This window comes from Nansenia antarctica, assembly GCF_963989245.1.
Source record: "Nansenia antarctica genome assembly, chromosome: 5".
Classification (NCBI taxonomy): domain Eukaryota; kingdom Metazoa; phylum Chordata; class Actinopteri; order Argentiniformes; family Microstomatidae; genus Nansenia; species Nansenia antarctica.
Genome location: NC_137690.1, coordinates 13036419 through 13064117, shown reverse-complemented (window position 1 = coordinate 13064117; position 27699 = coordinate 13036419). Strand labels below are relative to the sequence as shown.

The window sequence follows — 27699 nt, the reverse complement described above, 5'->3', positions numbered from 1 at the left end:
TCAGTCCTCAAAGGCAGGTAAGAAGTCTGCGATGGTGTCCACCACATAGTCAGGCACAAAGCTCTGGTTAGTGGAGTGATTACTGTCTCTGTACTCCTGGGCCTTCTCCATCTGTGAGACCCCTGTGAGTTGGAGTGTGTCCAACCCACAGTTGGCCCCAAACAGCATGTCAGTCTCCAGGGAGGCGGTCCCCCACCATCAGACACTGGGCCGGGTCCACCGGGTGGAATTGGCTGGAGATGCACTCAAACATGAAGGGGCTGGGCTTGCCAATCACTGTGGCCTTCCGGCCTGTGGCCACCTCCAAGGCTGCAGTGAGGCATCCAGAACCTGTCAGGGAGGGGGGAGTGTCAACATTATTCCTCATTCTCTCTCACACAGATACAGAGAGACCGGTAGGGAGGGAGAGAGAGAGCGAGAAATAGAGATAGAGAAAGATAGATAGAGACCAAAGTAGCACCATACCAGGTAGTATCCTTCCATCTCGCAACGGGTGCCAGGGGTCAGTGTCTGTGGCCAAGAACAAACAGTCCGGATCCCGCAAATAGCAGGAGGCTTTGGCAATTTTGAGGAATGTGAACTTGTCATCATGTCCGACAAGAACCGCTTTGACATCTGGAGTTAGTGCGCAGTTGTATATAGTGGCGTCGGACGAGTCATCTTCATCTCCTACAAAAGGAATGGCAGCTTCCCTCAGCTCCCTGCACAGCCCTGCACACCCGAGGACAAACACCTGGCCTTGAACCCGGGCGACATCTCTCAGGTAAAGTGCCGAGCAATACGAGGAGCTGAAGATCTGCTTTTGCATTACATCAGTGAAGCCTAATCGGTAGAATTTATGCATATAATTGTCCCGCGGCCTAGTGCAATTGTTTGTAACAAAAAACACGTGTTTACCGTGCTCGATCAAAGAACTCACCACTTTCGGCGCGCCAGTAATTGCCCTTTCTCCGTGCCATATAACCCCATCGCAATCGAACAGGAAGAAATCCTTTTCTTCGAGCAGATTTCTTATTTGAGCCTCGAATCTTCCGACATGCTTTGAAGCTATACGCGCCTGCCATACTCGTGTTGACTACCTCAGTGTTTTCAGTCTCAATTTGACACATCGTCAGCTGGATAAACATTGGTGTCTGAACCGTCCCTTTCTGTCCAGACTAACCAATGAAATAGCAGTGTTTCAACCAATCAAATAAAGCCTTTTCTTTAGCATGATCGTTGGCGACAACGTAGATTTAAACATTGTGTTACAATGCATCATGTAATAATGGCTACATTTGACATGCAATAATAAATAACAGTTTGTAATATGAGCGTGTAAAAAGCAAGCAAGATTCTCAATACTTTTTCCAGAGCTTTATTTCTGGATCTGTACACCATGTATTAAAGTACAACAGAAAATACAAAATAATGCTTAACAAAAAAAATAAAGAAAAACAATTTCAGTGTTTATGTACAAATCTTATAAACAATAAAGATTTATTCTTGAACATTTCTGATAGTAAATGTTTTGATTGTCTATATTTCTGGATATACATTTATGTTTTGTAGGTTTTATTTACAATGGTGTTTTCTTTTCTTCAAAGGACTTGTTCTATTTTTTCTTGAAACCACAACTGTTATAATTATTTTTCCTTTTAAACTTCAAAACACAATACAAAATATAAAAGAAATTAGTTTAGTGCTTGCTTACACACAAGTCTCATACCAGAGATTTCAATAAAATATCACATTATGAGATTCAGGACAGGGTGTAAAATCTACATATTATTTTACTAGTCAATGGCCTTTACATTCAGACAGTTTTGCTGAGTCTTTGTACAAACCACTGAAAATAAATATCACTGCACTTCTAAAGCTAGAGAGAGCCAGGAGGAACTACTGCATTTGCACAGTGTATGGCGGTGAGTGACTACCTCTCACCATACGCTCTAGAGCAGCCGTCCCTTTACCATCAAGACAAAAAAGACAACCATTTTGGAAAGAAACCGACATATGGAGAGAAACAAAAAGAGATTATTTTACACATATGATTGCAGACTTCAAATGCAAAATTGGATAATATATTAATACGTCTTAGGTAAAGCCATTTTTAGTGGTACATTTTGGAGGATAGTCTCACAGCTAGCATGCATTGTTTAGCTGTCTCCCGCTATCGGGGAATAAAGTCCCCCCAAAAAATGCAAATACCAAAAGTAAAAATTGGTAAAACGTAAAAACATTGGTCAGAATGTCTGTACATATCTACACATTATTGCCTTGTGACAAGGAATCAAAACTGAAGTCTTTGTATCAACACAGATTCACAAGTTTAAGAGGTCAATTAATAGATTTTTTCCAGGCTATCTGCTAATTATTTACATGACAACGCATATGTGAATAAACAAACAGCTGACTCCTCTGATGTTTGCCATAGAAACAAAATTACTAGATCTAATCAAAACCAATGATCATATATGCAAGAAACCCATCTGTACATACACTGAATAGTGAATTATTGGATGGTACTGTATGTCTTTATGCAACTATATGGACTTCTGTGGTGGACATTCAGAATCATGTACTGTACCCCTGAAACCAACTCATTATCCAACTCACAATGCATAGATAAATTAAGTAAACACTACTACTGCATCCATTTAACTGACAATGACACCCTCCCAAAACTCTACACAACTAGTTAATTCAGTCAAGAGAAACAGAACTTCAATCTGACATGGAATTCTGGACTGGATAACGCAAGGTATCCTCTAGTCAGTGTAGAAATAACAAAAAAACAACAACAAAAAAGTGGCTTTAAATATGGAAATAATACTGGTAACAAGCTAATGTGGGCCTTTTAAGTAGTTTCAAAATAATAATAATAATAATAATAATAATTCATTGAATTTATATAGCGCTTTTCCGAGGCTCAAAGACGAGGCTCAAAATAGTGCTACGAGATACAATTTAGAAACCAAATCTTTTTTTTTACAGAATGATTATTCTCAGCTCAACTTGTATACATTGTACTCAATTGGGCCAAATAAGACATTTTCACATTTTCGTTTCTGTGGCTGAATTTACAATGTCATTGCAACAATACACTATCTAAACACTTAAAAGTTTTGCAGTCACCAGGTCAAATATCGCCACAATATCGATGCCTTTACAGGGTCAATGCAAGATTACTGAGGGCATGTTGCAGATAATCTGATGGGAAAGTATGTTGATGCCCAATTGAATGAGAATTGTATGAGAAATAATGTTGTTATCCTCTGCATTTAGCCTTATTGTTTTGCTCTAAGAACGACAAAAATAATCAGCCCATCATACATGGGCCTAAATAAGCTTTAAGAAACCCTCACTAGGAGTTAACATTGATTATGGTATCCTTTTGCTGAAGTATTGCAAATTTGTCATAAGTTCACATGACAGTTTGGCCACTTTGGACTGTTAAAAAAGTAAACAAACAAGCAGTTCAACACAATAGCTTCCACGGGGGAAGAAATAAAGGAGGGGAGGGAGGTAACAAACAGGACATCTTAGCGACTGAAGTGCTTCTCGTTACAACTTTCACGGTTTCGACACCAATGACTGTCGCAGTATTCAACATAAAAACCAGGCATTCGTGCAACCAATGAGTCACCATTTTGCCCTGCCCTGGCTTTTGTAAGTACCTGTAAACACTGATTTAAAAGTACCACTTCAACAATAAACAAACTAGCAACTAAGCAACTATGAAGGGAGACAAAAACCAAGCGGTTTTTGGCAGTTATGTTGAGTGGCAGGAACACGTAGCTCCGAAGATGTTGCGTGTTGAATGTGTGGGGAGGATGAGGAAGGAACAGCACTCTCCAACTGCAGTGTCCCGGCCCCACTGAACATGGACCAGTGACAAAACATCTCAGGGCCGAAAAAAACAAATGGCTATATACTCTTGAGAAATCAAGATCTTTTGTTCTATACGAAAGACATCACTGATGTCATATTACACAAATAAAATCCCAAAACAAAAAATGTATAGTCTCATATACATATATTTATATATATATATATTTAAACAAATCCAATTCTCCAGTGAGTGAGTCTTATGTACACGTAGGATGGTGGTTTTTAAGTGGGCGAGGGGGTCGTGGGACTCTGTGGGAGTGGGATAGGTCACTCTAACTGGAGCGCCGTGCTGTGATGTGTGTGGTGCCGCACGTGTGCTCCCATGAATTTGTTGGGCTCGCCGGCTGACGCCAAGCTGCCAAAGTCTGTAACCGACATCGCCATCTTGGTGCCCGTGATGCGGTGGTGCGTCGTCGTTCGCCGCCCCTCGAAGTCCACCCCGAGGTTTCCCACGGAGACGTCATTAATGAAGGAGTCGGGCAGCGCCAACTTGAGTCTCTTGGAGGGCCGCTCGCAGTCCTTGGCCCCGCACACCCCCCCCAGCTGGCCTAGGTCCGAGTGGTAGAAGCCGGCGTCCAGCATGTTGAGGCAGCCGGGGTCTCCTCCGTTGGAGGGGAAGCCCAGGGGCTCCTCATGGTTCAGGGACCCCCGGTGAAGACTCTCTAGAGGTGGAAAGCTGTAGGAGTCCAGGCAGCTCACTTCCGCAGGGCTGCACACTGTGGCCACGCTGTTACTCAGAGCTGAGGGGAGAGGGAAACACATGTACTCATCAGTATAGGTAGTATCAATGCTGAGATTATGGATGTACCCAGCAGTAATATTAGTACAGGTGCTATGATGATGTTCAGTTGAGTAAAATAGAGGCTCAAGAAGTTTACTTAATCCACAATCCATCCGATGAAGGGTGTTTGTGGGAGTTGTAGTCTGAATCAAACTACATATTACTCATTTACACAAAGCTACAGATTCTCAAGATCATTTGGTCCATTTTTTCTACGATACGCCACCAGCTAGCATTTGAGACATAGTGACTCTTGACCCCTGAACCTGGCTGACCTGTGAGGTCGCTGGCTGTGATGGAGTTGAGCAGGCTGAGCTGTTGCTCGGTGGTGGGCTCCATCCTCCCTCCACCTCCTCCACCCGAGCACACGGAGGAGGAGCTGTCCACTGCCAGACCCTCTGCCTCATCCACCAGCCGGTCCATCAGGTCCCTGAGAGGCAGCACAGAGACATGTTAACACATATAGGGAGTGGGAAGTAAGGAAGGAAGGAAGGAAGGAAGGAAGGAAGGAACACACACACGCACGCACGCACACACTTCACTAATGACTTCCGTATGGAGAGGTTCACTCACGTGACACCGGGATAGCTGCTGTATTTCTTCTTGCCAAACCGATTCTGTTGAACAAAGAAATCAAAGCGCTCCGACTTTTTCCACATGTAGTAAAAGGCCACACATTCAGCCACTGTCCGTGTCTTGACCTGAGGGAGGACAAGAATGCACAAAGAAACAAGATGAGGATACAATTTCTACTTCAAAGGAAGTCAGTACCACAGGATTATGGAGCAGATTAGTGTGTGTGTGTGTTAGTGAGCATGTTTGTGTGTACAATATTCCACAACAAGTCACCACCAAAGACCTACCTTGTGTTTCTGTATGAGGTGAAAGTTCTTCTCGTATATCTGTAGTGCGTGTTCAAAGTTTCTACATTCGTCTTCAGACCACGGAGGTGATTCTTCTGCAAAGACAATCGGAGGAAATGATTATTTACAAGAAAATGAATAAAGTTAAGTGATGGAGTTCTCATAGACATTCACAAATAATTTAAAGCCCCTTTCACACATAGTTCCCTGTATATTACATGGAATCCCAACCCGGGTCTGCCAGTGATTTTTCGCCGTTCAATCAATGTAGAATTATATTTATGACTGCTTTGGCTGATGTGATGTTTGGGAATTAGTTAACCCACATCAGCGGAGCTAACCAAAAGTACCAAGTGAGAAACTACTTGCTGTGATTGGTTAACTTGTTCCATGTAAAAAACATCTTGCGTCAGACATACGTAACCCTTTGCGTGCAGGACCAGGGAATTTTCAGGCTTCTGTTCACACAAACCGACACGGTACATTCCATGGAAAAATACATGGTCGTGACCCGAGTAATTGCCTGAGCGAATTTCCCTGGTCAGTCGCGTTCGTACCCGGGATATTCCATGGAATATAGTGGAAGGCTTGTATGTGTGAAAGGGGTCACTTACCCTTCGTGGATTTCGCATTACTGCAATACCTCTCAAGCGCTTCACGGGTATTGTAGTTGCATTTCACCAGCTCATACAAAGCCTACATGGGATGAGATAAATAGGTAGTCAGATATCATGACTGTCATAATATGATTTATACTTTGTACCCCATACTTGCGACTGTACCACTGTGCTGCCATTTCGCTCTGTGCTCTGCGGCTAGTGTTTTATATCATACAGTGGCAAGAAAAAATAAGTTAACCCTTTGGGATTACCTGCATTTATGTATACATTTATCTTAAAATATGGTCTGATCTTCATCTAAGTTACAATAATGGACAAGCACAATCGGTTTTAACTAATAACACACAAATTATTGTATTGTTCTTGTCTATATTGAATACTTAATTCAAACATTCACAGTGTAGGTTGGAAAAAGTATGTGAACGGTGAACCCCTAGGCTAATGACTTCTACAAAGGCTAATTGGAGGCAGGAGTTAGCAAACCTGGAATCCAATCATTGAAACAAGATTGGAGGTGTGGGTTAGAGACACTTTTGAGTTAATTCTATTCACAAGAAGCATCTGCTGATGTGAGCCATGCCTAGCAAAAAAGAGATCTCAGAAGACCTACGATCAAGCATTGTTGATTTGCATAAAGCAAAGATCTCCTTGACACTCCACAGCGCTACTGGGAAAATGTTTTGTGGACTGAAGAAACTACGGTTGACTTGTTCAGGAAGAACAGAACACGCAGCACTATGTATGGTGTAAAAAGGGCACCGCATACCAACATGTAAACATCATCCCAACAGTGAAGTACGGTGGAGGGAGCATCATGATTTGGGGCTGCCTTACTGCCTCTGGGCCTGGACAGCTTGCCATCATCAAAGGGAAAATTAATTCCCAAGTTTAGTCCTACAGGATAACGTCAGGGGGGCTGTCCGTCAGATGAAGCTCAGTAGAACTTGAGTGATGACCCTAAACGAAGTAAATCTACTACAGATGGGCTTCAAAAAGCACCCAGATCTAAACCCAATAGAGATGCTGTGGAATGACCTCAAGAGAGCCATTTACACCACACATCCTAAGAAGAGATCCTAAGATCCTAAGATCCTATGGCTGAGCTGAAGCAGTTCTGTAAGGAAGAATGCTCCAAAATCCCTCCTGAACAGTGCAGGTCTGATCTTCAGCTACTGGAAGTGTTTGCTTGAGGTTACTGCTGCCCAAGGAGGTTTGACCAGTTATTAAATTCAAGGGTTCACTTACTTTTTCCACTAATACTGTGAATGTTCAATAGGTGTGTTCAATAAAGACATGAAAGATTAGAATTGTTTGTGTGCTATTAGCTTATGCACATTGTGTTTGTCTATACTTGATGACTGACTTAGATGAAGATCAGATGACATTTGATTTTATGATCAACTAATGCAGAAAACCAGGTAATTTCAAAGGGTTCACATACTTTTTTTTGCCACTGTACATCACTTCTAGACACAGTGTATAATATATCTCTGACAACATGAATGATTGCTGCTATTGTACTATTCTGTACTATTGGGTAAGTATTGTATTCTGTGCTACTAGTGTATTCTATTGTGTACAGTAAATGACAATTAACTTTGACCTTATGACAACCATGTAAACACATAAAAAAAATAATAAAAAAAAACAATGTTACACAAATCATAGAACACTAATCACATATCCATATTTAAATGTTATCTTGTGAGTCTTATAATGCGCTTCTTCCATAACACAGACAGTCTGTGTTCATGTATCTATCCATCATGAGCATAGAGTATAGTAAATCCATATCCAGTGTGAACTCACCTGCTCATGATCTCTCACATGCGTTCCTGTAGTGTCACTTCCTGTCCTCTCATCTGTTGCCCGTGACGATGCCTCACACAGGAAGTCCCTCACCTTGCTCTCGGGCAACACATCCGGGCTCCATAGCAACTGGTCGTCATCTTCGTACACTGCACATCACCAGAAGAATCACAACATTAGTAACTGTATTTTGGTCCTGTGTCTTTGTGTCTCTTGAGCTAAACTAAAGCATAAGTGCAATGCCAACATTAATCAAGACATTCTGGACATACCCTTCTCACCATCGGTATAGTGACAGATGTGGGTAGGGACCTCAGCTTGGTGCTGCGACCCCACCATTATTTCCTGTGAAATGCAAACAGAAACGTTGTTTTACTAAACACACTGTTTTTCTATCCGATCCTAATGTGCCTCATCTTAACCACTGATAGGTGAATAACTGACCTCCAATCAGTCCTAATATGGGAAACTAAAGCCAAAGCTTTTAAGAGGAGACAAATCTTACCTTTCTGGATTCCTCAGGGCTAGGCCCATCCTCCTCGCACTCCGACTCCTTATCGCCATCGTAGATAGTGTTAGCTGACAAGGCAACAGCAGAGGACAGACAGGCGCCATTAAAATGCTTGCATTTAGAATGCCTCCTATGCTTATCAATTCATCATGTTATAAAGTTGGCATGAATGTTTGGAATGGAATAAATGCTGACAAAGCATTACTATACTTGATAACCTCTTTCCTGAAAGCAAAATATCAAATTTGGAGAGAATAGGTTGCAATTTGAGAATAATACGATTTTGAAGTGACTTACATCTAAGTGTTCTAGGGAAGAAGTCAGTGGCTTCGTGAGAGGTAACTGAGGGTGTGAGGTCATCTGCGGAGGATTGGGTCTCCTCTTCATAGTCCCCTGATAGCAGGTCCTTGGCTATCTCCTCCTGAGAAAAACAATCACAGCTATTACTAAAGCTTAGCAGCTCGGACCTATTGCAAAAAAAAAAAAAACTATGATAATATGTAATCATTTGGACAATATCAATATCGCACTTTGGAAACAATATAAAACACACCAAAAAATAAAACAAATGCTTTATATGTCGAAAATGTATTCAAATTTAAATACACCTGGACATTTTTTCTCACTAAATAACACTTTCCTGCTTACCTTGTCTAAAGTCATGTCTGGTAGTTCATCTGTCAGTTCACCAGAAGAACTGTCCATACTGGAGCCAGCTGCCGTACTGACAGACGCCTCATAGCGGTAGATGGCCAACAACTCCTCTAATGGCATGTTCCCCTCCTGGTAGAATACAGGCAAATTAACAATTAAATTATGTAATCCTTAGTTACAGAATGTTATGCTGGTCCTCTGTGGCTCAGTTGGTAGACCATGGCAGTAACAACACTTAGGGTGTGGGTTCGATTCCCGCCGGGACCATACTGACAAATGTATGCACTGCAATGTAAGTCGCTTTGGATAAAAGCACCAGCTAAAAAAAAGCATCAGTATGACATTTGTTTGTTTGTACATAATCACATTTAACAGAACACAGGCTATTCATATGACAGAACACTTGTATGACAGTTGACTTGGACTTATTCATCCAAATCATTTTATTAACTGACATTATTATGGTGGCGGAAATAGCTAGGCTAGTTGATATACCGTGGTAAAAAAAAACTAAATTGACAATCACAAGGATCATCATAAGTATGCTTTCCTCAAAGAAAGTAAACAATGGATTTCTTTAATAGTCTACCTTCTCCAAATCCGCTATCTCTGAGCTGAAGTTTTTCTCGCCCTCCAATGACTCTTCCTCCTCCAGAGTCCTCTCGTCGTCATACTCGTGGACGAGCATCTCTGCTGTGGGGTCGAAGTCATGATCTTCCGACGACAAAGAGCCAACTGAGGAACGGAAACATAATAGTAAATCCCAGATGAATGGCATCGGCAGACAAGCCTCTGATAATGATGGCCAAGGCTGGCACAGTTTTCCAGTTTAATGTCTATTGCGCAATAAGCATCATCAACATCCTTGTAAATGACAATTCCCTCTTTACAAAGAATAATGTTACATTAAACGGATAGGCGCTATGTCATAATAATATAATCAAGAAAAGAGTATGGGACATTTTCTTACCTGGGCTCGAACTCCCGAAGGAAGCCTGTTCAAGAAAAATAAAAACAAGCCAAACTTGAGCAATCAGTATTAAAACAAAATACGTGAATGCTATTGTGTTGATTGAAATAGTGCCTTTTAAAACAGTTACATTTCTTTTAGACTTGTGGGTCATTTTCCACCATAGTTTTTAGAATAGCTGGAGAAATAAATAAATAATATAGCCCTGCGTTTTTCCGCTACCTGAAACGCACAGCTCTACCGACAGATAAACCCCTACAATCTTATGATAACAAGGGTTACAACAATGGCACAAAGTCCTACGATATGACCACATTTGGGTGTGGCTCACAAATATTTGTAGCGAACTTGCGTTTGTGCAGAATGTGCACTGTCAGAGCCCCGAGATGAGCGAGCAAGCTAAGCTCATCAACCCACAGCAAAAAAGGCTTGAAAAAAACATAAACAATCTTATCGTTTTGCACGGTTAACGTCAAGCCAAGAACAATACATTGCTCCTATGAAAAAAGTCTAAAATTACACTTCAACGAAAATTAAACATAATCGCTATAACTAAAAAAAATACATTTCTGCATATCATTTTTTTTCCACCACTAAATTGACGGATCAATCCACACAGTCGGCGTTAGCAAAACAGCTGAGTGCGAAAGAGGCCTCGTCGTGAAGGATGAGTCTAGACATTCAAACAATTTTAAGACGCGCATTCCCCACAATTTTAACTCGAAACCGAATATATAGACGGTAAAAACATTATTCTACGCAATCGATTACATTTAAAGAAAAAGCGAGCGACACAGATTTTAAAAAAATCGATTTGAAACCAGACGCTTCTGCCCTGTTTCCCCTCTTACCTCCGCCATATTGGTACCTTTAGGCTAATAAGCTCGTTCCAGCCCAGTACCCGAGTCGGCTCTCAGAGCCAATCAGAGATCCAGGTAACAGTTTTCGTCTTGACGTCTTTCAAACTGTGCACCATACCTGTCAAAATCGAAATATGGTGGGATACTGTATAAATAGATGTATTTATTTCGTGAAAACAAGAAATAGGCTTAAATAATTGCGTTGGACCGCTTTGCAGTAGTAGGCCTAACCTCGGGAAGGCACCTCAGACTGATGCATTGGATTTTATTATAACAAGATCTCAGACTGAAATGATTGATTAATTGCAATTCTCTATTATAAAACTATTTATATCTACAGCAAAACATTACATGTTGTGTCATCGTCTTACATTTTAAAGAATTGATCTGTATTGTCACACAATTCATTTAGATTTCTCAACTTTCGGTTAAAGAACCAGCAGGGGGCACAACTTGACTATTAATGTAAATGGTTGTATTATGGACATATTGGTCTCTCTCTCTCGGTCTCTCTCTCTTTCTCTCTCTAGGAAATTCTGTGTGACTTCAAAAGTCATCCATCCCTTTTAATTTCCTTTAGATACCAGACAGACAGAGAGAGAGTGTGAGTGTGAGTGAGTGTGTGTGTGTGTGTGTGTGTGTGTGTGTATGTGTTTGTGTGTGTGTGTGTGTGTGTGTGTGTGTGTGTGTGTATGTGTTTGTGTATGTGCTGTCCTGAGGCAGCTGGGGTCCGGCCGTCACAGGGGCTGGATGAGCTTGAGCAACAGCAGACCTACGTGGGGGGTGAAGGCTGCTCCACGCCAAGTTAGCAAGGAGACGTGAGTAGCGGCTTCATTCATCGGCACGTCCACGTACAGATATAGGTCATATTAGGTCATATTATTATTACACTCACATACAGTGTGTTACTTTAATGTACATGTTAATGTAACGTGTGTGTGTCCTCCACTGGCTAGGCCTGTGCGGCGTGGGCCTAAGGTGGTCATGTTGTCGACAGGTCACGCCGAGGTCAGACACAAGACAGAGTACACCCAGATAATGATCAGTCACATCCTCCTCTGTTACTATGGCAAGCGGCCACCGACAGTAGTCTTGGCAACATCTGCTTAACATCACATTGGGATTTGTGGTTTTCAATATTCATGTCTTAGGCATTATGGGATTCAAAGTTTGTCATTGCAGAGTACAACGAAATGCATTTATGGCGTCTAGGCAAACGGGTCACAGCCATTATAGGCGACCCCGGAGCAATTAGGGGTTTAGTGCCTTGCTCAGGGGCACTTCGACACGCGGCCCACCAGGGATTCGAACCGCTGCAAGCTGCCGACTTTTGCGATCGTTAGACACCGGATCTACCGATTGAGCCACCGATCACCCCCGCTACATAAATGTGTGCTTTGTATGTGTTTGGATCAGGAACATGAAGGCGCCGTCCTGTCGCCGTGCCGACCCGAATGCATTCTGGCCGGGTCAGGATAATCACGTCCGATTGTACTTGCCCCGCGTGGAGATCACCCCCGTGTGACCCCACTTCGAGCACATCGTCCGCTCCCTGGCCCCGAGTCCAGGAAGCTGAGCCCACCCAGCCAATGGCAAAAGCAAAATTTAATTTAAATCTCTTGAAGTAGAAGTGGAATTCCATCAGTAAATTCCTCCGCTCTTGTCGTTCTAGAACTCCGACGGCTGCTACTCTGGCCTGGGCAGCGTTCTAGAACTCTGGCCTGGGCAGCGGTGTCAGTAGCAGGCTGTGGAGCTGGGGAGATTCTTCATCAGGGAGTTCTACACCGTCTTTGACAGACAGAACAACATGGTGGGTCTGGCCCAGGCAGTGTAAGCAGAACCAGACACACCTCCACAGAGCTCAAATATCCCTAACAATAAGTCCTCTAATAGAGAGTAGTATGTTTTATTTGATGCTAGAAATTATGGAGAAGATCAAAGATGGAAAGATGTGCATAACTGCCTATGAATTAAATATATTTGAACATTGCAAAAACATTGTCTGTGTAATTGATTTTTGGGGTGTATGGGTGATCTATGTATCTGAGAGCTCATGTAGTGGGGTCACAGTACAGTCAAGCGACCATCTTTGCTTGCTGCCGTTAAGGCCAGAGGTAATAGAAATCACTTGCAGAGGCGCCCCGTCCATAGAGGCAACCAAGGCAATTGCTTGGGGCCACCAAACAAAAAGGGCCTCCAAATTTCTTTCCCAAATTTTTTTTTTTTCACATTTTTTTTTCCACATTTTGTTTTTTTCCAGATGGGAGTGTTACATTAGTTTTCTTAAGATAGGATAATAAATAAATCTGTTCAATGGGCATTTGCCAAAGTAGCCTACTGTTAATCAGTATTTATCCTGTATAGAATAGAATAGAATAGACTTTATTGTCGTTGTACAGTTGCCTATACAATGAAATTGTAGTGGCTCTTCCGAAGGTGCAAAAAAACTGAAAACATATTCACATATTCACAAACATATACACATATAAGATAAACATTTATGAACATTTCTTATGTCTACTGTTCAGTGTCTACTGTATGGTGTATATGAAGATGTTATGACGTTTTATCATGAAAATAATGAACAGCAAGCTAGATCCAAAACTAGGGCCGGTGGAGGAGGGCAATTGTCACATTGGACATTTATTGAATAGAACAGTCAAACTTGGCGACGTACAAAAATAATCCATAAGCGATCAAAAACAGAAAAATAACAAACAATGCGTATAGAATATGCGTATAATGCGGTCAACAAAAATACATCGCTCCCCTCTCTCTCCACTACCACCATGCAAGGTGCGCAGGTGCTTAAATTACCTTGCAATATCACCCCCCATAACCATATGACTTCTCAATACGGTGATCTAGGCAATAAACAAACAATCAAAGTAAACTCACAATAAACCCATTAGCCTGTTATACTAAATACCCCCTAAATCATATTCATACCTCCTACAACACCTCAGGCCTTTGGGTCGGGTGGTTCATGGAGGCAGACTGAAAGGACACACATTCATTGCCTATTTCATAAATGTTCTCCATATAACGACGTCGATCATTGATCGGCAACGACACTATATAATTGTTTGCCTGACTGGCAATCGGATTTGGGCAGTCTGGGGATTTACACGGCAAATCAAATGAAGAACTACAAATCCCTGATGACAGGGAGATGACGTATGACTGCTCTGATGAATCAACCCCTATTTCATTATTTTCTCTATATAGCGACGTCGATCATTGATCGGCAACGACACTATAATATAGTTTGCCTAACTGGCCATCGGATTTGGGCTCCTAATATCTAAAAAGCACTACGGTTTTCTTATTTTATCGGATTAAAGTAGCGAAGACCAGAAATTCCCATTGACCGCCAGTCAAACTTCTCCCCTTCTATCACCCAAAAAGGGGCGTGATCATTCTGATGACAGGGAGATGACGCGCAATTGCTCTGATGAATTGTAGTTTATTGATAGCTGGCTAGTCTCGCGGTGCCAGCCGTTTCCACTTCCGCTTTGCTCTCGCTCCAAACGTCTGGAGACCTTTATCCAAAGAACGGATTCTATGTGCCGCCCGGAGCGAGCGGCAAATCTAGGACACTGATAGGCCGGACCGATGGGAAGCACCGCCCCCCCGTCCTTCTCATTGGTTCAGCGGGGCATTTTTTTTTTTTTAAGTTAACTATTCATTTGTTACGTATTTATTTGACATCTGGGTACAAAATATAAATAGTTAATACATCATGTAGCCTATATTAAAGCCTTTAAAAATGATTCATGATAAGATCCATCATTTACATGCATTTACATGCATCATTTACATGCTCCATGTTGCATGTAATTTGTATGCTACTTGTGGTCCAGTATGTCGCAATGTGTACTAGGTGTGCTACTGTACCTGTGGTCATGTACTGTTTTTACTGTTTTTATGTAATGTGCTTTGCATGTTTTTATGTGCTTTTATTATGTCAAATGTAATTGTTGTATTGTGGCTGTCTTGGCCAGGGCTCCTTTGTAAAAGAGACGCTAGTCTTTCAGACTGTTTTTTTTTTACTTACACACACACGAGCGCGCGCATATGCGCGAACTTCGTAAAACCGTATTATATTTTAGTGTCAGGGAAATAAATACATTTTAAAATGTCCACATCGTCACCCGCCTAAGACCCTTACCAGGGGCCTCCATAATGTTGTTTGCTTAGGGCCCCCAAAAGTCTAGGGGCTCCACTGATCACTTGTAGTCTTTTCTAACAGACCAGTTCTTTTGTATCTGAACAGGCACCAACATTAGGCTGTATCTTTTGACTTTTCAAGCTCTTTCGTTGAGGTAGAACCGTCCAGCTCCTTTAGATAGGCCTGTTAGTAGACCATTAAAATAATCGAGACTACTCAAAACAAATGCATGGATGAGTTTTTCAAGGTCTTGCTTGGACATGAAACCTCTCATTCTTGTTATGTTTTTCAGGTGATAGTAGGCTGATTTAGTTATCGAATTTATGTGGCTGTTGATGTTTAGATCGGAGTCTAGAATTACACCAAGATTTCTGACCTGTTTTTTAGTTTGAAGAGAGAGAGAATCAAGTTTTGCACTGACTTTCGATGGTATTTTTTCCTGTTTTACAAAGGTTTTGAGCAGTGCCAGACTAAGTGTTAGCAATAATTTTACATCGAGGTGAGTATGCGGCTCAAAAAACATGTTTTTTTGTTTTGTTTTTTCAAACGCCGTGGGATCGGATCGGTACTCGGTATCGGCAAGTACTGCACGGTCAGGTATCGGGTATCGGTATCGGTATCGGGATCAAAAAATGGTATCGGAACAACACTAGTGAGAAACCAGAGAGATGTAGGGGGACAACAGCAAATCAGACAAGGAGGCCTAACACTTAAAACGACCATCACATTTACAGGACATTGGTTTTACACTACAATATGTGGCGAGAAGAGGTCTCCCACACTATGGTGTCAACCGAAACCAAATGCGGACACAGTACTGCATGGTAAAGGGTCAGACTGCTGTCTTGTCACACATATATATAAATATATAGCTTCTCAACATCAGGCCAGTTCAGCTTTACTTTAGAGAGCCAAGCAACGCTAGAATGACAATGAAATACAATGAACACCTCTACACTATGAATGTTAAAATGCCCAAAATCAACCTATATGGGCAGCGGACCCTCTTGTGGTCCATGAGAGTACTGCAAGTGGGCCGCCAAATCTTTTTTTCTAATAGTTTCTTTTACAAAAACGTTTTAATTAAAAAAAGACATGCATGATACTGTATGTTTTTCTTTCAAACCTTTTTTAAAAATGCATCATCAGTGTGATACTACTAGGCCTATTGCACTGTATGTATGATGATTGTATGATGATGAAATATCCAATAAGAATAAGAGAATAATGATGACACCCCAAAAAATGTACGCGTGCGTAAAATGCCTATGTGGGCCGCGAATACTTTTGAGATTTTTAAGTGGGCCTTAGGTGTCCAAAAAGGTTGGGGCTTTCGTTGCCGTCTGTCTGATTTTCATTTTCGGCGCGAAGACAAATGAACACGCCGAGTTTAGAGGTCAGCGTGGAATTGGATTGGATTGGAAAACTTTATTAGAAGATTTGCAGAAGTAGGTACAAGAAAGTACATATTACATACAAGGTCAACTAACAGGATAAAAACCCAAGAAAGCCACTGGCTTATTTCAATTGGGGTCCTTGATTCTCAATTCATCGTTACATGTAAGTATTATGAGACGACTTCGCTTCGGATAACAAGGCCGCTAGACGTGGCTGAATCATTTGAGTTTGTCTTCTTTTCGTCTTTCGTCTTTAGTCTTTTCGACTAAAAAGGAGAATGGACGACGCGCAATACATCAACCGCTTAATCGGAGAACGGATCAAGTTAACGGGAACAGGAACTTTCCTCGGAGTTGTTCAGCGGATCACAGGAACTTTCCTCGGAGTTGTTCAGCAGATCAAAGGAAACAAAACGGTGACTTTAGAGGATGGTAAGACAAATAACTGTCTTCCCCCCCCACATTTTGTCCCGATGTTCCACTAACTTTGCTTGGAAGAAACACGTGTTCCACTCAGCTAACGTTAGCCAGGTAGCTAGGCAGGTGCAAGGCATGTGGAGAGGCCGGGTGTCCAAAAACGGCTATTTTTAAATGTATGTATTTATTTATTTGCAATGATGAGTGAACCAGCTAGTAATTTATTGCTGTGGATTTATCTCTTTCAGTCGTTAATGTGGAGAATGGAACCAAATATCCTGAGGCGATGCTGTTTTTTAACGATGATATTCTGAACGGTAAGTCAAGGTGATGCGGTTATACCCTGTCATACCCTGTCCCTGTCCATCATACCCTGGTCATACCCTGTCCCTGTCCATCATACCCTGGTCATACCCTGTCATACCCTGTCCCTGTCCATCATACCCTGGTCATACCCTGTCATAACCCTGTCATACCTTGTCCATCATACCCTGTCATAACCCTGTCATACCTTATCCATCATACCCTGGTCATACCCTGTCCATCATACCCTGTCATAACCCTGTCATACACTGTCCATTATACCCTGCCATACCCTGTCATAACCCTGTCATACCTTATCCATCATACCCTGTCATACCTTATCCATCATACCCTGTCATAACCCTGTCATACCTTATCCATCATACCCTGGTCATACCCTGCCCATCATACCCTGTCCATCTTCTCAAATAATATTAAATAATATAACTAAACATCTGCTTTGCTGATATAACTTTGTCCAACTGTCTTTCAGTGGAATTTCCCGAAGAAAAAGCAAAGAGCGGGTAAATACCTCTTGATATTTGTATGGCATAGGCCTATTTCTTACTATAATCTTCCCATGGAATCAATGCATTATGTAGTAATTCCTTCAATTGCCTACAAAGCCTCCTCTGCAGTGCTGGGGGGTATTCCATCAATGTCACTAAAGGAAAATCTAGGCTTATTTTGATTTCTCGTGAAGTCTCGTCACACATATCAGAAAAATCGGGGTCTCTTGAAAACGTATAAAAAATAAGCCTGGATTTTCCTTTAGTGACATTGATGGAATACCCCCCAGGTTTGTATTTATTTCCTCATGTAAACCTTTGTCTAATGTGTCACACAGAGACAACACAGACCCAGCCCTGCTACCCCCTCCATACCCCCCCCAGGCCCCAGAGGCCCCAGACCCAGCCCTGCTACCCCCTCCATACCCCCCCCAGGCCCCAGACCCAGCCCTGTAGGGGGAGCTCTGGTCCAGCCGTCTCCCTCTCCAGCCACGCCTGAGAACCTCCCTGCCACGGGGAGACACCTCGCCTCTCCTCTCAGTCTCTCCTTCAGTTCTGTTTTGTTACTTCAACATACAGTGCCCTCCACAATTATTGGCATTATTCTTGGTAAAGATGAGAAAAATGGGTTCCTTTTTCTCCTTGTTCCTTGTTCCTTGTTCCTTTTGGTGAATCAGCTTAATGTGTTTTGTAAGTTGATCAGAGTGTTTAGGAGCTTTCAAGCATGTTTATTTTTACCTTGCTGTTCGGTACTTGTAACATACTTGTAACATAACGTATATGTACTTGTAACATAATGTATTTATGTACATTATATACATATATAATTATATACATAATTATATACATATATATACATATGTATAATGTACATTATGTATATGTACTTGTAACATAACGGTAACATTTAATTAAAAATATATATAATTCTCCCTCATTTTTTTGTACTGATTTGTCTGAGTAGTGGTGGTGAGCACTCTTGAATCTGTACTAAGTGCAGCCATTTCACTTGGTAATGAGATTCCTAGCGTAGCGTGGATGTACTCTGCCAGATTACAGCCTGATGATCAAATCCATCCCTTTTATAAGAGAGAACATACAGTACATCTATCAATGCATAGCCTACCACCCATTTATAATGGATTAGGATATAATGTGTCCTGCTCTGGAGAGATTTCAGTTATATATGGATACAAAAAAAATATATATTTCCACATCATTTTCCCCTCCATAGTTACTGGCTGTGTTCGGAATAGCGTACTAGCATACTACTCATACTAGATATGACGTAGATTTTGAGTATGTAGTACGTTCGAACTGTACAGTATGCGAGATTTGAGTATGTGAGAAATTTAGTAGGCGAGCAGTTATTTACGGTAAAATTTAAGTCGGTTTTGATGGACACTAGCTTGGCTCCTATTTCTCAAAATGCATTTCGCGTCCTGAGTTGCAGAGTTGCGTCCAGGGTTGCCAAATGGGGCGGGTTACCGCCGAATGGGCTACTTGATTTTGAGGTTATAGAAAGTTTAGGCCGTAAATTGTCAAACCCATCTGGCAACCCTGTGCGCTTTCAGCCTCGTCAAACTGCGTCATACAAACTTGTCATACAGCTTTTGTTTACATTGTCCGATAGCCTGGGGACCGAAAGCTTGCAATAAACATCGTTTTTTGCACAGATTTTAGTGTGCAGATGCTGCTTTTTTGCACTCTATTTGATACTCTTCAGCTGCAGCACCCCAGCTAAGTCTGATCACGGATGAGCGGTGGTATTTTCACTATACTGGGAATTAACATGTATTAACAATAATTAACATTAACATGGTGAAATGCATTCTTAGACATGACTACATCGTCATGATTACAAATATGCCACTTGAAATGCATGAAATCCAAGTTTATTTGTGTCTTACATACATGTTCACCTAGTATTTGACTGTTTGTAGCCCAATCACGAATGATCCCAGTATTGTAGCTTCAGATGGACAAGTTGGTTGTAGTGCTTGCCCACGATATGTTATTGCTCATATCAGTGGCGGCTGGTGATAAACATTTTGGGTGGGGCACAGGTTATGGGGGCATGCTCCACGGGGAAGAATATCAACTTTAAAATCTGGATTTACAGTCGATTTTAGCATGAGAATATATATAACTTAATTATTTTTATATATAACTTATTAAAGGGCAAACTGCAAACACAACAAAAGTATAATAATAATAATAATAATAATTTATTAAATTTATATAGCGCTTTTCCAAGGCTCAAAGACGCTGACAATATATGATACACATGGGGACACAGAAAAACAACAAGTAACAACAACAAGTAACATGGAACACAGAGTCAGCGAACGGGGAGGGGGGGGGGGGGGGGGGTGGTGGTGTAGAGTCCGGTGTTGATGTTGCTGGGAGCCTCGATGGATGTGGCGGCGGCAGCGGAGAATGCCTGCCTTGGTGGCAGCAGCAGCAGTGAGGCGATGGTTGTGGTTCAGTGAGTGTAGGTGAGACGAGAGAAGGGCAGGGGGAGGTGGGGGGCAGGTGAGATGGCCGGGAGTCCAGGGCAAAACGACAGGCGGTGCCGCCGTTGCCGTTGTCGTCAGTATTGCCAGCCTGGGACCGAACCCGCGCGGCCGGCCAGCCTAGCCGTGCCATGCCAGCGACCAAATCGCGCAGCAGTGAGTGAAGGCTGGGAAGGACCGACACTCACCTGCGGAGATGGCAACCCCCGAGCCGGGGAGGGAGCGGTGGCTACCTCCCGGGACGAGGGTAGTAGCACGGCACGGCCAGGCCAGCGATGTCTGAGAGCGGCGCGCAGCGGGTCGGTCGGCAACACAGAGCCGGGGGACAGGAACGATGAGGCGGTGAGTACTGCAGTCCGGTAGTGAAGGCGGTGAGTACTGCAGTCCGGTAGTGAAGGCGGTGAGTATTGCAGTCCGGTAGTGAAGGCGGTGAGTACTGCAGTCCGGTAGTGAAGGCGGTGAGAGGCGGAAGATGGCGGGGGGGAAGGCAGCGGAGGTCGGCGGGACAGGATACAAAAAGGATAGGACAGGATACAAAAAGGATAGGACAGGATACAAAAAGACAGGATACAAAAAGACAGGATACAAGAAGACAGGACAGGACCGGGAAACAGAAGCGGTAGTCACAACGCGGACGCCAGCGTGCTCTGAACCCGGAAAAACAACTACGGGAAACGCAACAGGACAAACAGGACGAACAGGACAAGAATTATGACACCAACTGCACAACAACTGACAAATCAACTGGAATAGTCTTTGTTAGCAGAGTAGACCTAATGTTAACAGAATGGACTTATACCCTTTGTCTATCTGTGCAGCGGTAAGGTGAATAATTCTAGCAGTTCTGTCCAGACAGTTGTCTTGTTTAGCCATTCAACTAGGCATTATTTATTCAATGGAGAAAGACATGGAACACAATGCAATTGTGATAATAAATGTGTTCTTTGTTACTTCTTTAATTAAATTAAAGTGTACCTTTCTATTATCATACAATATTTCCTTGAACATGTAAACTCTATAATCATACAGTTGTCTTTCTATTAGTTGTCTCTGTCATACTGAACTGTTTGTTATCATCCTGAACTATCTCTGTTGCTCACCTCAGTTCTGTCTCTATTGCTCTCCTCTCCTGTTGTCTGTCTCTCTGTTGCTCTCCTCTCCTGTTGTCTGTCCGAATATCGGTTGTTAAGTCGCGACGTGTTTCCGGGTCCAAAGTTGGCTGAGGCGCTGTCTTCGAAATGCCGCAATAATAATAATAATTAATTATATTTATATAGCGCTTTTCCGAGGCTCAAATACCCTGACAATATGGGGAAAACGGGAAAGTGCTGTGTCCCTTGTTGTATGAATAGATCCAAGTCTAAAAAACGATTAAACTGTCATTCTACCGCTGTAGTACACTGGTATTCTGGTGCGGGGAATTTCTGGTTTGGACCCGGAAATTGCAAAACGTCATGTTTGACGTCAGACTTAACAACCGGATATTCAGCGCTCTCAAGTCTCACGCATTTCTTTATTTTTACTACCCCTAGTGGTAGTGGCCCTAGGCTGCAGCCTAGGTAAGCCTATAATCTGCGCATGCTCGGGGCGCATTTTTTGCGCCCCGACCGAGAAATAGGAGACAGCCAATTGGAGCGCTGCTACAGCTCACGTGTAAGCCAAAAGTATTTGGACTGCCATAGACTGCCATTCGGCCGGCGTCCCGGACTCCTCCCCTATGTATTTTCACAGTGAATTTTACACACACACAGATAAAATGTTTATTGTATTGGAGGATTTTTAATGAATGCTGATAGGCGCCGACAGAATATCAGCCTCATTTTATGAATAAACAATGTTTATTTTTACAAATCTTTTACAAGTAGCAACTAGGAAGTGGGGCTGCGTTGGAAGGTGGGGGCGGCGCCCTAGCGCCCTCTATTGGCCAGCCGCCACTGGTTTGACGTTGGCCCATGTTGACCCCACAGGTGAGGATGCCTGTAAACTGGTTTCAGGGGATTACTTGAGACCCTTTATCTTTCCTCACGTACAAAACCAACTATATTCATATATATATAGCCTATAGCAACATAAACATAATTCACTCTAGGCCCAACAGTGATAAAGCCAGAAGAGGCTTAGTAGAGGTAGAAATCGGAGGACGGGTTGATTGTAATGGATGGAACAGGATGAGGAACGGTATCAAACACTATTCTATTCTGTTCTGTTCAATGCATTACAATGAGCCCGTCCTCCAATTTCCACCTCCACCTGCCTCCACTGAATCAAGCCTGTGAACATGATTAGGTCTGTACTTATTTCCCTTTGCTTTCATGACTAAATCATTTCTAGAATGAGGCCAGTAGATAGCACTAGACACCTTATGCTTCACACACCACGCTCTCCTGTAGCTCATTGTGGACTACAGGAAAGCTGGGGGCTGCAGACACCCCCCCCATCTACATCAATGGGATGGAGGTGCAGCGTGTCTCCAGCTCCCCAGGTCCTGGGTGTCCACATCTCTGAGGACCTCTCTTGGACTCTTAACTCCCTGGTCAAAAAGGCGCAGTAGCGTCTATTCTTCCTGAGGAGACTGAAGAAAGCCCATCTGTCTCCTCGGATCCTGGTCAACTTCTATCGGTGCACCATCGAGAGCATTCTGACAAACTGCATCACAGTGTGGTATGGTGTCTGCTCTGTCGGTGGCACCTTTCTGTAATCTAAGAAAAAGCTGGGAAAAGCAGGGAAGTTGGACGGATGCTGGTGGTATTCCGCGCTGCAGCTGTGCTGCAACTACTTATTATCTACAGTTATTGCTGTAGAACTTGTTACCTTTCAGAAGGACGCAACAAGGTGACCTCACTGACAACTTACTGTAAATTGAGTACGCCTACAGGTGAATGATTGTAGATAATCATGATGAGACTCGTCATGCCGAGGGCTCTTGTGTGCAGCGCTGGTTCAGCCCGTGGATCAGTATAAGGTGTTTATCTTGCTAGTTTAGACACTGTGTAACCTGTGTATCTTAATATAAGGTGTTTATCTTGCTAGTTTAGACACCGTGTAACCTGTGTATCTTAATATAAGGTGTTTATCTTGCTAGTTTAGACACTGTAACCTGTGTATCTTAATATCCCAAATCACTATAGTCCGTTAGGCCAATCATTCTCTTATCTCCTGTAAGAGTTAATAGTTCCTCTGCTGTTTATGGTTCTCTCAAAGCAAACAAGCTTTAGTTGATGTCCGTAGACCCATGTCTACAGAACAAGCGAAGTCATAATTTGCCATCAATCCACACATAATACCCCAGAATGACAAAGTGTAAAAACATTTTTAGACTTTTCAGGACATTTATTACAGGTTTGCCACCATTACTCTTTTCTTTTCAATCTTCTCCCTCTCTTTTCTGTTTTCATCTCCTTCAGGATTTGACACTTTAAAAAAATAAAAATAATGATCTAAAATGCAAAAAGGTCAACAAACCGGCTAACCCCAACCCCAACCCCAACCCTAGCTTTGCTCTGCTTACTCTTTTCTTTTCAATTTCCTCCATCTCCTCCTTTCTTTCCTGACTCTCTCTCTCCTCCTCTGCCCTTTTCATCCCCTTCATCCTTTTCCTCCAAAAATCTTTTTCTTTTCCTGTGGGGCTGCTCTCTGAGCTGCTCTCTGTGGGGCTGCTCCCTGGACCTGTGAGGCTGCTCCCTGGACCTGTGAGGCTGCTCCCTGGACCTGTGGGGCTGCTCTCTGTGAGGCTGCTGTCTGGGCCTGTGGGGCTGCTCTCTTGGCTGCTCTCTGGGCCTGTAGGGCTGCTGTCGGACTCTCTGGTCCTGGCTACTCTCTCTCTCTCCTCCTCTGGCCTTTTCATCACCTCCATCCTCTCTTTCACTTCTTTCACCTCCATTTCTTTATCTTTCTTTGTCTCTCGCTCTTCTCTTCTACCTTCTTCAGACCCGCCTCCATCTCCTTTCTCATCCTTTCGATATCCTTTTCTTTCTCCTTTCTCCTTTTCAATCTCCTTCAGGATTTTCTCCCTCTCTCTCAAGACTTCTCCCTCTCTCTCAAGAATTACCCTCTTTGCCTCTTCCATCCTCTCTTTCCATTCCTTCATCTCTAGGTTTCTCTCTCCCTCTCTCTCTACCTTTTCTGTCCTCTTCATCGCCTCCATCTCTTTTCTCATCCTATGAGATGAGATCCTTTTCTCATCCTATGGATAACCTTGTCTTTCTCCTTTTCAATCTTTTCCTTCTCTCTCCCCCTATCCTCCATCTCCTTTGTCTTGTTTTCCACTGTCTGAGTGTCTCTATCCAACACTTTCTTCCTCCTCTCCAATTCATCTTGAAGATTCTTAACTATTTTCTTATTCCTCCCCACCTCTTCTCTGTCCTTATCTACCCTCTGTCTCTCCTCCTTCAACAGGTGCAACGTGGGAAAAAGCCATATCCTTGTAGTATTTCTACCTTAAAAAATGATGGCTAGGACGTCGGGTTGTAAAGCGAAAGCTTCTTTATATAAAAAATCTGTTGGCCTACACTTTTGATCACTTTCAAACAATAAAAGAGCTATTGGATATTCACTTTAATTCTGGACGTTACAATTTGCATTTCTCAAAACCAACAAACTAAACTGTCAACTTCCATGACATCTTGCCGCAAGGCCTTCTGGGACCTGCAGTTCTACCTATTCTTAGCCAATACAACAGAAATGTACTTCTTTATGTTATGTAATATATTAATCAATCTCTTTTAATTGTCAATCATGTAACATATTAATCAATCATGTAACCTATAAAGTGAATCCTGTAACCTATAAAGTTAATCATGTAACCTATACAGTTACAACAATCCTATGAATACAGTCAGGCCGTCAAGCCCATAGACTTGTACTTGTCAAGGCAACATTTTTATGTGCAAATCTGTAATTCAAGACTCTCTGGTAATTTACGCACAAGACCCACGTTGATCTCTACTCAGCGCACACACACACACACACACACACACACACACACACACACACACACACACCACTGAGTTGGTCCTCCAGGCTGGCTGCTGTCTGGGCCTTGTTGTTGTCCCTGGGGGCGGCCCTGATGGGGGCGGCCCTGATGGGGGCGGCCCTGATGGGGGCGGCATTCATGGCTTTGGTTAAGGCGATCTCCTCATCGTCCGACTCATTTTCCAACCTCCAAGCTTCGTCAAAATTAAAGCCTCCCTGACCTCCCTGACTCTTCTTCTTTTTATTTGCCATTTCTGAACAAGGAATCTGAACAAGGAAAGAGAATGTGAAATTACGTATTTTATATTTATATATTATTATTATTATTATAGAATTACTTGTCCCCTATGAGTTCATGGATGACTGTGAGGCTGTTTGAACTTCAAAAGTGACTGACGTTGCCCATCTGAGTGGAATACAAGTTCCAATAGCCACATCAGTTACAGAGATGCATATGCTTCATACACATGTTTGAGGGCTTGAACTTAAGGCTTGAAGATTTATCAATTGGATTCTACAAAGGCAAAGTAAGGTCATCCCACTTCCTTTCTATGTTCCACATTAATATCACAGTGAGTACAGGGCAGGCTAGCTAGCTAGACATTAATAATATCACTAATATCACAAGCCCATAGACTTTGACAAGTAGCTAACACAGGCTTACCTTGCTTGTCACGCGTGTTCCTCCTTCTCATACCGAAGTTAAACTGGCCTGATAAAAATTGGCGCGTGGCTTTTGTAGCGGACATTTGATTGTGACGTCAAATGTCCTCTCGACTGTTATGATTATGACGTCATCCTATATGTTTTCTGAACATTCTGATCTCAGGAGCTCAATTTTTAACCAAAGAAAATTATTAAAAACAATGATAATAATACAAAGAATAATATTAAAAAGCCCCATATGTATTCATCTCTCATTCTGACCATTAAAGCATTAAAGCCCTCGAAAATAATATGATATCATCAAAATATCATCATGATCAAAATGCAGGGTTCCCACGGGTCCTTGAAGTCCTTGAAAGTTTGTGAATTTGAGAAGAAAAAAAATCAAGGCCTTGAAAATTTTGAAAAATAGACATGGGTCCTTGAAAGTGCTTGAATTTCCCTCTCTCTCGATTTTTGTTTTGTTTTAGTGAGGGAGAGAGAGGGGAATTCAATTCAATTATGTTTAACGTAGGCCTAATGTTAGTAAATATGCTATGTTATGCTGTCTGCATGTTTCTCCCGCTATCTGAGTCGCACCACGCACTTGCCTCAAGAACATTCCGGTGCAGGTTAAGCGGCAGCAAGCAGCTGTAGCTATGCCTGGCAAATGTAAATTTCAGGATGTGTGGCTCACTAAAGACATTTACAAGCAATGGATTATTAAAGATTCACTGAACCTACATATGGCCCGATGCATTGCCTGCTGCAAATCGATCAAACTTGATGCGATGGGCGAAGCTGCATTGACAAGCCATGCTGCTGGAGCGTCACACAAGAGATGCCGCTACATGTGTGTGTGTGTGTGTGTGTGTGTGTGCGTGTGTGTGTGTGTGTGTGTGTGTGTGTGTGTGTGTGCACGCACGTGTTGGCCATGGTCTTGCTGTTTTGTTATTTCTCTGTTTAATAATCTTTGGTGAATTCACTTGAAGTTAATGTTTGTGAGTTTTCAAGGAAGGCTTAATGCACTACATTCACTACGTACCCTTTCTGTTCAAGGAAACACTGTAAAACCACCTACAGATGCATCACCCTGATGCATCATCAGTTTTGCAAAGAGGGGCTTTCACACGATAACATCTGTATCTCTTGACAGTATATAAACCGTGTAAAGTGATGTTGCATCCGCTCTCACATCCAGTGCCAAAAGGGACTCTCTCCAAATGCTGAGTAATCACAACCCACGACTGTTTACCATCAGGATCTTAAAAAGGCTAGGGGCCTTCTAACGGGTTCGTCACAGTCACTAGACACTGCAGTGTTTTGAAAGGAGAGGGCCCCAAAAGGCAACAACATGGATGCATTTTACAGTGTATCCATGAGCAGGTGGGTGGTGTGGGGGTTTAAGTTGGAGGTTTTTATAAACAGATGTATCTGTTGATCTCCTAGACTCAGCACAGTGGCTGGGTCTAGGAAGACACGCATTCAATAGCCTTTACATTGCAGAAAGAGAGTTTCTGCTCAACAGAGAACAGCCTCCGTTTGAAAATAAGAATGCAGCATGTAGTGTGCAATGTGTAGCACAAAATATCTATTTGACAAAGTTGAGAAAATCATGTTTTGGACATTTTGCATTTAATGATTTCCATATACACTCACCGAACACTTTATTAGGAACACTCTACTAATACTGGGTAGGGCCTCCCTTTGCTCTCAAGACAGCCTCAATTCATGGCATTGATTCCACAATGATTGCCATGAAGATTGCATCACGCAATTCCTGCAGGTGCACTTTCAAGATGTGAATCTCCCATTCTACCACATCCCAA

At 42.5% G+C, this 27699-nt stretch overlaps 1 protein-coding gene and 1 pseudogene across 3 annotated transcripts; both read right to left on the bottom strand.

Annotated features, from left to right (window-relative positions):
* LOC308157056 (chronophin-like) lies at positions 1–1064 on the bottom strand (annotated as a pseudogene). The gene is made up of 2 exons: positions 466–1064; positions 1–330 (listed from the first exon to the last, which is right to left on the bottom strand). The product of its transcript is annotated as a chronophin-like (transcript).
* Positions 1065–4140: 3076 nt separating this feature from the next.
* mier3b (mesoderm induction early response 1, family member 3 b) lies at positions 4141–9837 on the bottom strand (the record flags this gene model as incomplete). 2 transcript variants are annotated; one of them, XM_080531218.1, is made up of 11 exons in its annotated part: positions 9701–9837; positions 9106–9240; positions 8755–8878; positions 8452–8525; positions 8219–8291; positions 7947–8095; positions 6132–6213; positions 5518–5612; positions 5228–5355; positions 4930–5084; positions 4141–4613 (listed from the first exon to the last, which is right to left on the bottom strand). In XM_080531218.1, exons 1-11 carry the CDS (start codon positions 9797–9799, stop codon positions 4141–4143), a joined length of 1587 nt encoding a protein of 528 aa, XP_080387344.1. In that variant the 5' UTR covers positions 9800–9837. The 2 variants fall into 2 exon arrangements, with proteins under 2 accessions (XP_080387344.1, XP_080387343.1); XM_080531217.1 differs by having other exon boundaries at positions 8228–8291; positions 9701–9812.
* Positions 9838–27699: the final 17862 nt, after the last annotated feature.